Genomic DNA, 13,000 nt, shown 5'->3' on the forward strand with positions numbered 1-13,000 from the left:
TTTAAGTCCATATACGTTATAGGTTTTAAGCTAACGAATTCTCTAATGGTATCAATGTTTTAAGAAGATAGAATTTTATTCTATTAATATGCACAGTTAGTTTAATGCTTATGGACCATGGTTGAATAATACATTTGATAATTAATACACTATTTAGTTTTCACAATCTAATTTAAAAATAGATAAAAAGGATAAGTGCATACACGTCAATTCGGAGAAACTTTGTGTCGTCTCCAACAACACCCTGTTTTATACTATAACTATATTAACGTATTTCATAATGATTTTTTTTTTGGGGTTTAACTTAGTGCATTTATGTGCATTAGTTACAACCATCAAGTTACTGTAACTTGCAACAAGTAACTAAATATAATAATTCTAATTTGTTAACTTAAAACGTAATTGAATAATTAGATATAACTAATGAAGATGCATTAATTGAGTAAAAATCATTTTTACTGTTAGCATATCTAAGTTCTTTTTTTTATTTTTTACTCGGCCACCAAGCATTGCCTCTAGTTTAAACCTTAGCCAATGAAACCTGATGTTAACAAACAAAATTAAAATTTTGTGTCAACAAATATAAAGTATCATCGCAATTATTATTTTTTATTGATAATACCTTTTACAATTAACATATAAAATTAATTTATAAAAACTTTCAACAATATTTCTAATTTTGTTTAAATATAACTTTCGAGAAGTTTCTACTATTTTTTAACTTAATATAATAAATACATAATATATGTACAAATCATTGGTTGTAACTTGTATATGTTGATAGAATTGATGAAAAATACTTATTCGTATTCGACATATATACATTAATAATAAATCAATAGACACATTATTTATTACTTAAGTATCGTAAATCTATATTTTTTTATTTCGATTTACTACTTTAACTGGGGCAAGCTAAACATTTACTATGTTCGACTAAATTTCTTTCCTAGAAGGCTAGAACTAGAATAGATCCGCCACTGATTGTTGTCTTTTGACTCAGAGAGAGGTAAGGTTAGAGCAGGGCTTTTGCACAAATATATCGAAACAAAGTTTTCCTAGAGAGAGAACGGTTTGATAGAGAGAACCAGTGACCTTAATTCTCAGAACTGTTTTCTACTCCAATTCTCTCTATTCTCCTGAGAGAGAGAGAGAGAGAGAGATAGAGAGACAGAGAGAGAGAAGTGATATACTGTGAGAATCTTAATCTGTGTTCAACGCACGTGTCGTTATTTATATCTGGACTTGTTGTAATAGTTGATTCTGAATCCGACATTGAAGTTAGGATCTTCAGACGACGGAGATTCCAAATACCTAAGTCGATGAAGTGATTATTATTCTATTAGTTATCGTCGTCACTTGATTCTAGATTTTCAATTTGGATCCTCGCTTTTTTTATTTTACTTGATTTTTTGGGGGGCTGTTGATTTATCGGGGGGAAAAGATGAACGGTGGTGATGTTGCAGCAGCAGCTCCGGCACCGCCGTTAGAGTGGAAATTCTCTCAGGTCTTTGGTGAACGTGCGGCGGGCGAAGAAGTTCAGGAAGGTAAACTACTTTATCATCTCACTCTTTACTCTATGGATCCACACTTATTTTGAATTAAGTTTTGCTATCTGCTATTTGGTTGTTAATTGCTCAAATAATTACTATTTCATTATTGACCAGTAGAGAAAAATCTGTTTGATTTGATCACGGATTTGATGATGTGATTTTGCATGCGGAGTTTAACCGATATACCTCATATGAACAGTCTATTAATGAAGTAGCCAAGTACAGTCCTTTTAAGCTATATTTCATTTTTAAAAAAATATTGGAGATCCTTGAACTTGTATCTTGATGTCTCCCGTGTTTGTGTGGTGAATCAGTACTTGTTATTGATTTACTGAAGGACTATGGAGCTGTAGTTGGTGGTTTGGGTCATGTATTATTACCTTACTGTTTAAGTGCGTTGAGCTATTATACTTAAAATTTAAAGCATAAGGGCGTAAATTTCTAATTAGTCGTGGATTTTCTACAGATGCATTTGTGTGACAGGGTGGTTCCGTATTGAGAAACTAACTTAGAATAGTCGCTCGCCCAAAAAAATAGCCGGCAAATGTATATTTTGCACATAATTAGTGTGTAATATATGTATATTGGCATTGGCAAGGGGTTGTACCGAGTGGACAAATTTGTAACTTCCCCTTCCGTATTTCGCCTCTAGGTATTCTCTAGCTGCCCACCGGTGTCAGTTTTAGGTACATGTACCCTCTTGCTTAAGGTTGTTCAAGTTTTTTTTGATGCAGTCAGTGACCACTTGTCATGTTATTTTCATTCCACTTTTGTGATGTAAATATAGTAGTGAAGTTGTAGTGCATATACTAGTAAGTTTCTTGAGATTGCAGGGCATGTTTCAGTACGACAGGCTGCTCGGAGAGCAATTTATAATTGGGTATTGGCGGAGATGCCAAAATGGTCAAGGTAGAGACAATACCTTTCTTGTGTTTTGGAAATATTGGACATTGCTCATGGGGCTTGTTGGCTTGAATCCAGCCAAGTGTTTAACTGCACATGATTAATGGAGACTGTCCCAGAGAGAAGATTTTGGTTCAAGATTGTTCTGCTATTAGAAGTTGTCCATTTTACATAGCTCCAAATTTGTTTGACGAAAGTTTGTTTCAACGTTGTTGGGCTTCCAGAAAGCAGTTTGCATCCGCTCTTTTTTTGGGGTTTCATGATGCTATGTCATTGGACTCTTGATGTGTGATAAAGTTGTTCATTGTAAATTTAATTGACAGCTCCCCGATAAAGTTCATCGTATTTTGCATCTGCTGAGTGTTCTAACCCTCTGCAGCTCCTAACCTTGTGCTTTAGCTTCCTCTTTTAGAACTATCCTGATTTTCTTGCCCAAAGTTTTATTTTTTTGGATAAGTGAAATTTTATTGGTTGCACCAAGAAAGTGCTAGTATGTACGTCAAAGATTTCTAACCCCCTTAATAAAGAAGGGATTCCAGAAAGCCGACAAAAGTATTTACGTCGCAGTCAATCTTGAGCTTACACCAAGAATACAGAAAATGTAAGGCTCTAAACATAACGAAGTGTATTGCGGAGTATTTGTTTTCAAAACACCTATTGTTTTTTTTAAAAAATATAACAAAGAGGGACAGTGTTCCAAAAGTCTTTGAGATACTTCTTTGTTCTCTGCCCATTCAGCTGTGTACAGATTCTTTCAGTATTTCTGGATGTACCCATTGTATCCAAAACACATTAAGGAACAAGGTCCATACTTCCCATGCATGCTAACCATGTAAGAAAAGATGAGCGGGAGATTCACTGTTGGCTTCACATAGAAAACACCTATTGCATAGCTGAAAATTTCTATTTGTAAATTTTCCTGTGTTAGGCACACTTCCTGTAGTGCTAGCCAGCGAAAGCAAAGTGCTCTTGGGTATGCTTTTGCTTCCACACTGCTTTCCAAGGCCATATCTCCTGCCCGCTGGAGATTTCAGCTGATTATAGCAAGATTTTATGGTGAACTTTCTTTTTCTGTCCTCTTCCCATGCAAGAGAATCAGGAATGTCTGGCTGTATTCAAACTCCCTCTACTCTAAATAACAGTTGTCCAAAGTTTTCTACTTCCCAACCGATTTTTTTTTCCTTAATCCAAAATTCCAATCTTCATTAATCCAGCACCCAGAAATTGTTGCATCTTGCTTTGGCGTCATACCAAAAAAAATTCATGAAAGTTCTGCTTCAAGGGAGATAAAATCCAACCAAGGATCCCACCATATTCTGGTTTTAAGCCATCTCCTACAACAGTAAACCATTGATGCTCTTCCAGAGAGGTACACCATATACCCTGTAGCTTGTTTAGTTCTTGCTCAGAAATTTATTAATGTCTGAGAAGTATGTTTGACGACCTTTGGTATAGCTTAGTTCATTGTGCCAGTTAAATAATTACTGAAGTACCTATCAGCGTAAAAAGCATATAAGGTGGAAGTATTGGCAGGCTGGATTGACTGGAAACTTTTTCATAATTTGCACAATTTGGCACCAAATGTTTCTCTTACAGAAGTTATATCCAGATTGGGAGTTTCTTTCTGACTTTATTCAGCCCTTGGGGTTCTTTTTTGTAGAGATGGAGTGTCGTTGAAGTCCATTTTCTCTAAATAGAAACCACAGTCAAGCTCCTTCGTCGTCTTGCTTTTTTAGGCTTGACTTTTCGTTCCTCATGGTTTATTGCAGTGACGAGCCAAAAATCCTAACAAGGGGATTCAAAAACTAAAAGAATACCATGCCTAGGATTCCAACTGGTTACCTAAAGCAAATTTTTAACCCCGTTACCACTAATTTTAAAGTTTCCATCATGTCAAGGGGATTTAAAAACTTATATATGCACAAAAGAATTGTTTTTACCCTATTTGTGCAGTATAATTTTCCAATGAAGGGGATTCTGTTGACCCCCCTTCATTGAATTGGTCAAGCATGCAAAATGTGCACACAAGAAAACAAGCGCTGAATGATAGACTGTTGATCATTGAAGTTTGCTGAAGTAAGAGTGCCTAAATCCAACACCGGTAGTTACAGAAGTCCTACTTTATGGAGCTAGTTTGCTTGACTCATGGTGGTCTTCTTATTCTGACTAAAGTCATCTGCAACTAAATAGTGGATGCAGAAAAACTTATTTTATGTTGCAAGCTCTTTACAGATCCATGGCAGTACCAAATTCACTATGTTTATTGGCAGTTATGCCCTGTTTTAAATAGACGAGTTGCATTAGATCAATAGTAATCCTGCTTAAGGAAAGTGCTGGCTGAGATTTTATTACGTGTTTAAAATAACTTCTCTCTTCCTTTTTATAATTATGTTCTAAGTTGCTCCGACATGGCAGTTTAGGTGCCGCACCTGTCTCGACAAGACACTAGTATGGATATGGGTATGGGATCCGTACCAGATCTGGTCAAACAATTTTGGATACTCTGACCACGACGGACGGAAAAATTTGATTCCCGAAATCAGAACTAAAACTAGGGTAAATTTGAAGAAAATAGCATACGTTATCTAGGAAATCAATCCTTTACTTATCTACAACTTTGAGTATAAAAAAGAAATTCACACTTTACAAGCTATACGTAAGTATTCCACAAAATTTCTCATAATTTAGATATATTTTTATATTTTTGAATTATTTTTAGCCGGATCCCCGCACCCGTATCCATACTAGGATCCGTATACCCGAATCTTAGAATTTACATCTCGAAGGATCCGATCTCTAGATCCGCACCCGTGTCCAACACCCACACCTATGTCCGAGCAACTTAGATTATGTTAGCATGGTTGGGACTTTGATTTTCTCTTCTTCCGGTGCTTCTAAAAGCGAAAGCGCAAAGAATGATAACCCCTCGTTTGAACTGAAGCAGATAGCGAAAAGTGAAGCACACTTTTGAACTGAAGCGAACGAGTTATGAAAATTTTAAAAAATTACCAAAATTGGAATTCATTGATCCTACTATAATAATCAAATCGCAATAAAAATACTTACTTAAGCATTCAATTTACAATAATGTTGATATTAATACAACTCCTCAAAGTTGAGGTTCAAATAATTAAAAGCTTCTCATTAGGATCAATTGACACATTATTGTTTGAAGCGCACACTTCTCTGAAGCATGTGGCTTTTCCGTGAAATGATAACCGCATGTTTGCATCGTTTCGTCGCTTTGAGCAACTAAGCGGTGATTTTTAATAACACTGCCTTCTTCAATAGCTGTTCTAATAATTCCTCTAAATGTTCGTCATTTTTTTTTAAGGAAAACAAAAGGCTCGTCCTTCAGAGCTTTCTTTGCATGATGCATTTGAGTCAGTTCATTTATTGTAGGTTTTGTACAGTAACTTATCAAAGAAAAATGTAGGCTTTGTACAGTTCACGTCAACGCTGCACATTATCTTGATGTGGGGATATCCAGAAAGAAGAACACTGTGACTAGTGAATTTGCTTCCAGTAGCATTCTGTGTTGCGTGAAATTTATTTCATGGTTGCATTCATGTGAGTTCATTTAATGTAGGATTTTACAGTTTAGGATAATGCAGCATTTATGCTGATATGGCAACATCCAGAATGAAAAGAAAGGAACAGAGAGAATGTCTCTCAATATTGTGCATGGATTCGTCTTAATAATGCCCAGCTTGGTCTTTGGTGTATAACATAGTTTAAATAGTAGTTTTAGGCAGTTCGTGTTACCTGAAGGTAGTTGCTGGTGGTTTACTGTCAGACTTTAGTATAAGACATGTAGATTAACCTTTCTAGGAAACAACAGAATTGAATATCTTGCAATAGATTTCACGTATGGAATAATGGTGCTGATTCTTTCTGCAGTTACACAATTTTCTCAAATGGTAGGAAAATATTTACCAAGCTCACGGTGTTTAGACATTTTGGACACTCTTTTCTTTCTGTCTCATTATTTGTTTTCTTGTCTTTGTTTTGCAGTTGATATCATCTCAGCAATTGAGTTTGATAAAACTGGCGACCATCTTGCCACTGGGGATCGAGGGGGTAGGGTGGTATTATTTGAAAGGACCGATACAAAGGAGGTTGTTCTTCAATCTTGTAGTTATTCAGAATTTGGAGGTTCTTTTGATTGATCGTCTTTTCCTTGCGCTTATTTTTTTGGTTTAGCATGCTGGAAGCCGAAGAGAATTAGAGAGAATGGACTATCCAGTCACTCGGCATCCAGAGTTCCGCTACAAGACAGAATTTCAAAGCCACGAGCCTGAGGTAGGCGACTCATCTCTGTTTCTAACCTTCTTTCCTGGTGTAATTTCTCTCTTAGGAACTCTTGCGTCATGTACTTGCCTGAGAAACAATATTTGAAAGAGCTTCAGAGAAACATTACCTTATTGTTTCTATGTCCTGGAAATAGATGGACGTTTTACCATTTGTGCCACTACTTTCTTGTGTCTATGGTGGATCACTGCCTTTTAGTTTTCACTCTTCATCTGCTCTTAGTTCCTCCTTTTGCCGCTTCAAGTAGAATTCTTATGCCCTCATCTACTTCATTCAGTTTGATTATCTGAAGAGTTTGGAGATTGAGGAGAAGATCAACAAGATCCGGTGGTGCCATATGCCTAATGGTGCTCTCTTTCTTTTGTCTACTAATGACAAAACTATAAAGTTCTGGAAGGTATGTTATTTCATCCGATTTGCTTCTCTGTGATTCTCTGTGGTAGTACATGTAGAGTAGGTTTTTGATACCCCTATCAAGTAAAATGAAAATGTTTATTCCGTATTTACTTTTCCAAGGCTTAAGCTACAGTAAGTTGTGTGGGAGAGGTATACTAATAGCAATTTCAAGTGTGTAGCCTGACATGTCTTCATCTTCATTCATATTCATGGTAGTACTAGAAACCGTTGTATTAGGAAGAGCGTGAGTAAGTTATTCAGTTTGGTGGGATGGGATGCCTGGGAAACGTGATATTTAGTTGAATGCTTTGGAGAAATTGTCTGATGTGCTGTTGCCTCTTATAATTTGTACATCGTCTATGAACCCTTCTTCCATTCTTGTGGAATGCATATTGTGAGATACTGTGCATTTTTTGACAAGCTACTGTTGAAGCACCTAGGTCTTCTTGTGACTGTCTATGTTGGCTGCCTATAACATCCTAATTTGCTTTCTAATTATCTTTTCCTGAATTTTTCAGGTCGAAGAGAAGAAAGTCAAGAAAATATCTAACTTAAATATTGACCCTTCCAGAGCTATTGCAAATGGCAGCATGCCCAGTTCAAGTGTTTCTTCCAGTCAAAAACAGTATCTTGCAAATGGGTGCTACACAGATGGATCTTCTGGCTGTCTAAGCAATGATTTTTCGTTTCCACCTGGGGGTCTTCCTGCATTACATTTACCTGTGGTAGTTGTACTTAAGATATATATGCAACTTCCTATCTTGTACTATATATAGATGTCAAGTTTTTCTCTGTGTATTGGTTTTTGTAACCTCTCAAGTATGTACATTAATTCTCTTAAGTATGCCCTGCATTTACCTATGAAAACAATGATGTCCATGGGTATAAAGTTACATCTAATTGTCGGAAATAAAATAGTGTAGAAAGGAAAATAATTCAGGAGTTGATAGTCTGAGCTGAACTGCATATATGATATTTGTTAGTCCGGGTTATTGGGGGAGGCTGTTTTGATGACTGTGCATACTATTCCGAAACATCTGTTAAGGTGTATAATTTTGGTTAATTGTTCATCCATGTATTGGTGCAAAGTGTAACAAGAAGCCAGAAACATATCTGTATTTCACATTTTACTATATTCTGCATTGCTCCTTTTAGTATTTACTAATTCTACGTACAAGCTAGGCCGTATATATTTGCATGTTCATATAAGCATGTAATCTGTATATGTGCTGGGTCAATGCATAGGTGCTTTATCCTCTACTTCTCAGGCTGGGTAACTGAAAACCTTTATGCCTTTGTTCTTCCTTAAATCTTTCCTCAATTTGCTAAAGGAATTTCAATGTGGCTTTTGCTCACATCCCCTCTGACAAATGCTGTTTGTTGAAATTTATTTGAACGTCTTTATTTTTCTTTCATCTGCATCTAAAAGCTTTGGAATCTGAATTGCAGGTTTCAAGCAGTGAGAGCAGCGTTGCTGCTAAATGTAGAAGAGTATATGCCCATGCACATGACTATCATATAAATTCTATTTCAAATAACTGGTGAAGATCCATTCTATAATTGGAAATCTGATTTACTATGTCTTCTATTTGTTAGAACTTATCGTAATTTCTGTCCTTCTCCTTCTTCTACTTAGTGATGGGGAAACATTTATATCAGCTGATGATCTCCGGATAAACCTTTGGAACTTACAAATAAGTAACCAAAGTTTCAATATTGTTGATGTCAAGCCAGCAAATATGGAAGATCTAACTGGTGAATTTTTGATGTGTTGATCTCAACTTTCATTTTATTGTGGGCACCTCAAATACATGATAGTTTTAATTTTTATTTTTAATTTTTCAGAAATGCTTGTTTCAATGAATGCTCATATTTGTTTAGATGTTTGTTATTGCAGAGGTGATAACTTCAGCTGAATTTCACCCTACTCACTGTAACATGTTGGCTTATAGTAGTTCAAAAGGATCAATCCGTCTGGTAGATTTGCGGCAATCAGCATTGTGCGATTCCCATTCTAAATTGTGAGTATCACATTAAATAGTAGTCCTTTGCCGGTAGGTGTTATTTTATCCTCTATGTCAAAACAAGATATCACCTGCACAAAAGAATTCTGCAAGAGAGCTAGTTTCTTACCAGTATAGGGCCCCTGGAAAGATATTCTTCAAGAGATAAATATTTTAAAATTACTTTCTCATAGCTTTAATAAGTTGAAATGCTGGTTACCCATATATGCAGGTTTGAAGAAAAGGAAGCTCCTGGCTCAAGATCCTTTTTTACCGAGATAATTGCTTCAATTTCAGATATAAAATTTGCGAAGGCTGGAAGATACATACTTAGTCGTGACTATATGACCCTTAAGGTTGGTTTTTCTCTCTCTTTATTTTCTCTAGGTCTTCATCTTTTCAGTTGACTGATGTGAGAGATGCGCAATGTAATTGCCTTGTGTATCATATTCTTGACTCTGCAAGTACTCTCTGATATGTAAATGGTGTGCATAAGGAAAACAGAGTTCTGATAAGTCAGAAGGTAACATAAGCATGGTCCATGGGCATCTGTTAGTCACATTCCTGGTAATTGGTTTAAAACAAGTTTAATAAATGATCTGTGGCACACTCTTCACTGCCGGAATCTGACTTAAATTGCCAGCTTACCAACTTATCCCCCCACCCCCCAACCCCCCAACCCCCACAAAAAAAAAAGAAGCCATGGTAGTAAACAGTATGATTGCATTTGGAGTTTTCCTTGGTGCACTATTTAGAAGAATTTCTGGGCTTTCTGGAAGATTGAACTATGTGCATGTGCATGGCGCTTTTTCTTCTCTTCTGTTTACCTTTGTAAGTACAAGTATTTTTTCACAAAATGGTACCAAGTGGGTACTGCAAAGGTTTACAAGATGTTACAGCTCTAAAGAGTTTAAAAAAGATTCTTCACTTTCAAAAAAATAGTTAAAAATAGATTCTTTATAGTTTTTACATAATTCTTTGTTACACAACAATATGAAACAAGATGATATTTCAAGATGTATATTGCCTCTGATACCCCTTCGGAGTATTTTCTGGTTTTTTCTTTCCACAGCAACCACAAAATGAAAATGCATACATGAACTGTCTTGGAAAACGCCTTAACACTCTTTATGAACTAGAGAGCCTCTCCAATTGCAAAGATAGGCACTCACAGTTCTTCTGATTGGCCAGATGGAAACTTCGTGTTTCATCAGTTCATTGGTCTCATCAGATGTAATAACAAATAATTGACAGATTTTTCAATTCTTTCACGCACGAATCACTTATTACACCAATTTATCCATCCCCCCCCCAATCATCTATAATTGATAGGCATGCTGCTTTAATCCTTATGTTTCCCTGTGGAAAGCTTTTGCAGTTGAATTTTTCCCAAGGCTAAGTCTCATCTTTCAAAAATCTTAATTTACAAACAAAACCTCTTGGTTTCATTAGGTTTCGCTATGTTTGCATCTTATGTTTGTGAGTCTGCAAAACATTTTCTAGAACTTAAAGGTGCAGCTGCTAGTCTGCTACATTTTCTTTATCCTTTCTAGTTCCTGGCAAGAATGTGCATGGTATACCATAAGAGTAACTATTATATCAGATTCCTGCTAGATCTACTTTCTTTCAGCTTTATGTTAGTGGACGTCCTCGTCAATAAAAGAAAGAATGAGAAGAAGTGAGATCTCTATCATTGATCCTTTTTTCCTGATGAGGTGATCCTAACCCCTAAGTATATGGAAGAAAAGATTGTTCCGTTTTTACTGAAACTCACCTTGCCTTGCAGCTATGGGATATAAATATGGATTCTGGTCCAGTTTCAACTTTTCAGGTTCATGAATATTTGAGACCAAAGGTGAATTTCTTTCTCCCAAAATTAGGTGCTTCTGCTTGGTTAGTTTCTCATTTGTGTCTGAGCTGATTAGTAATTATTATGTTGCTCTGCAGCTATGTGATTTATACGAGAATGATTCCATCTTTGATAAATTCGAATGTTGCCTTAGCGGTGACAGTTTGCGAGTAGCAACTGGATCTTATAGGTGTGTAGACTTATTTTTTCAGTTTTTATTTTCTTTCCTTTTATTTCTCCACCACGGTGATGTATTGTTCAACATAATTTGTACAATTTCAGCAACCTTTTCCGTGTGTTTGGTTGTGCTGCGGGGAACACGGAAGCAACTACATTAGAAGCAAGCAAAAACCCCATGAGGTACCTGTATTAAAAGTTTTTCGGCATGCAAATTTATTTGGATATATCGTAAATGTCATGGCTTTTGATGACTTTGATTATTCTCCTTTAGAAGACAAGTCCAGACCCCTTCGAGGCCTTCCAGATACTTGAGCAGCAGTATAACACGTGTTGTCATGAGAGGTATGCTTTTCTAGATGCAGATATATAGTTTCTCATATATCTCAGTATATATGTCATCTATATTTGAATTTTTGCCCCAACAGTTTGACATAAATTGAATTTTTATGATATGCATTCCAGGAGCAGAAAGTCCAGCAGTTGATGCTAATGGAAACTCATTTGATTTCACAACCAAACTGCTCCATCTCGCATGGCATCCATCTGAAAATTCAATTGCATGTGCTGCTGCAAACAGCTTGTATATGTACTATGCATAAAATGAGGTTGCAGTTTCCTGGAGTTGCTTTTTCAGAAGGTTTTATTTCGAATCAACTTGAGGTTCTGCCATTTCGCTCTTCCAGAATCAATGCCGACGTATATTACATGCTCTTAATGTTAAGGTCCACTGCTCAAAGAATGGACATTCTAGCAACCTATTTGTCAATAGCCATGAGTTCTTGCTCTCTTCTTCCCATTATCTGCTTCACTCTTCTCTAAATTTCCTATTTATTGGGTTGACATCAGGAGAAATCTCATTGTAGTTCCCCCACAAGCAAAACCGATGGATGTGAAAAAATCGGCACTAGTTCTAAGGTGAATGCAGTTTTGCTGGAAATCTTGCTGGAAAGGACCTGCTGGCTAACTTGCAGAGCGTTAAACTAACTTTATTGGATAACATTATTTTTTTTGTAGGATAATTTAATATGCTTTTTGCTATAGGTTATTGACTAAAGTAGTTATTTTTTTCTTTTTTCCTGTAAAAGAAGTTCAAAGGCACTGGCATTTATTTCCCTGTATTTTTTCTTTGGTAAAGTGAAGCTGGCATTGCCAACCTTCTATCACTTGCAGATCCTCAGTACTTGTGCAATTTATTAGGTTGAGGTTGGTACTTTTATTCTGCTGCTGGAGCCATGTAATGGAACTAAACTGCATGATCTAGCTAACATTTTTCGCACTGCTGTGCATGCAACCATATAACGCTTCCCTACAGCTGGATTCCTCATCTTCTCTCTGAAAACGATACCATTGTACTTCCCCCTTATGCTAACATTCTTTTATGCATAAGGAGAGGCCATTGTAGTTCACCTGCAAGCAATACTTCTGTCATCAGTGAAGATTTAGGTTACTTATGCTTATGATGGTTGGTTAATGTCTTGTGTGCAAGCATGTTTGTGCTCGTACGAAGAGCAACAGGAAGAATTACGACTTGATATGGCTTTTCTTATAAAATATGTTGGCAGAGTGTGATTGTGATAAGTGATGGATGCGCGTTCTTTATGGAATGAAATTACAGCATACTAATATATAGCTGATGTAGAGAAAAAAGTTGATCAACATGTTTCCTTGTGAATAAATGGATCACCCGAGCTGGGACTGGGAGGGTGGTGGATAAATTCTTGGTAAGTTTCTCCATCCCATCCAAACGAACTGCTCATTTCTGTGCTGGTTTTAGACGACAGAGATGAAGGAAACACACGTCGGAA

General features: G+C 36.4%; 1 protein-coding gene across 6 annotated transcripts; it reads left to right on the forward strand.

The window, feature by feature from the left end:
* Positions 1 to 928: 928 nt before the first annotated feature.
* LOC107770163 (serine/threonine protein phosphatase 2A 55 kDa regulatory subunit B beta isoform) lies at positions 929 to 12,358 on the forward strand. 6 transcript variants are annotated; one of them, XR_012705362.1, is made up of 15 exons: positions 931 to 1,547; positions 6,471 to 6,574; positions 6,660 to 6,758; positions 7,045 to 7,164; positions 7,682 to 7,888; positions 8,613 to 8,704; positions 8,800 to 8,918; positions 9,061 to 9,184; positions 9,399 to 9,522; positions 10,953 to 11,021; positions 11,114 to 11,205; positions 11,298 to 11,375; positions 11,467 to 11,537; positions 11,658 to 11,917; positions 12,042 to 12,358. XR_012705362.1 is itself a non-coding variant. In XM_016589438.2 (14 exons), the coding sequence occupies exons 1-14, from the start codon at positions 1,445 to 1,447 to the stop codon at positions 11,792 to 11,794; spliced, it is 1,539 nt and encodes a 512-aa protein (XP_016444924.2). In that variant the 5' UTR covers positions 929 to 1,444; the 3' UTR covers positions 11,795 to 12,358. The 6 variants fall into 6 exon arrangements, 4 of the variants coding, with proteins under 4 accessions (XP_016444924.2, XP_075100859.1, XP_016444923.2 ...); XR_001644542.2 differs by having other exon boundaries at positions 938 to 1,547; positions 7,682 to 7,891; XM_016589438.2 differs by having other exon boundaries at positions 929 to 1,547; positions 11,658 to 12,358.
* The last annotated feature ends 642 nt before the right edge of the window (positions 12,359 to 13,000 follow it).

The sequence above is a fragment of the Nicotiana tabacum genome, chromosome 22, assembly GCF_000715075.1.
Source record: "Nicotiana tabacum cultivar K326 chromosome 22, ASM71507v2, whole genome shotgun sequence".
Taxonomy (NCBI): domain Eukaryota; kingdom Viridiplantae; phylum Streptophyta; class Magnoliopsida; order Solanales; family Solanaceae; genus Nicotiana; species Nicotiana tabacum.

What these genes read in the sequence shown, in the direction of transcription:
- LOC107770163 (XM_016589437.2), top strand. Translation starts at nt 1,445, where the DNA reads ATGAACGGTGGTGATGTTGCAGCAGCAGCTCCGGCACCGCCGTTAGAG. An exon ending in TGCGATTCCCATTCTAAATT is followed by an intron (nt 9,185 to 9,398) that starts GTGAGTATCACA and finishes CCATATATGCAG; the next exon opens with GTTTGAAGAAAAGGAAGCTC. An exon ending in GTGACTATATGACCCTTAAG is followed by an intron (nt 9,523 to 10,952) that starts GTTGGTTTTTCT and finishes CTTGCCTTGCAG; the next exon opens with CTATGGGATATAAATATGGA.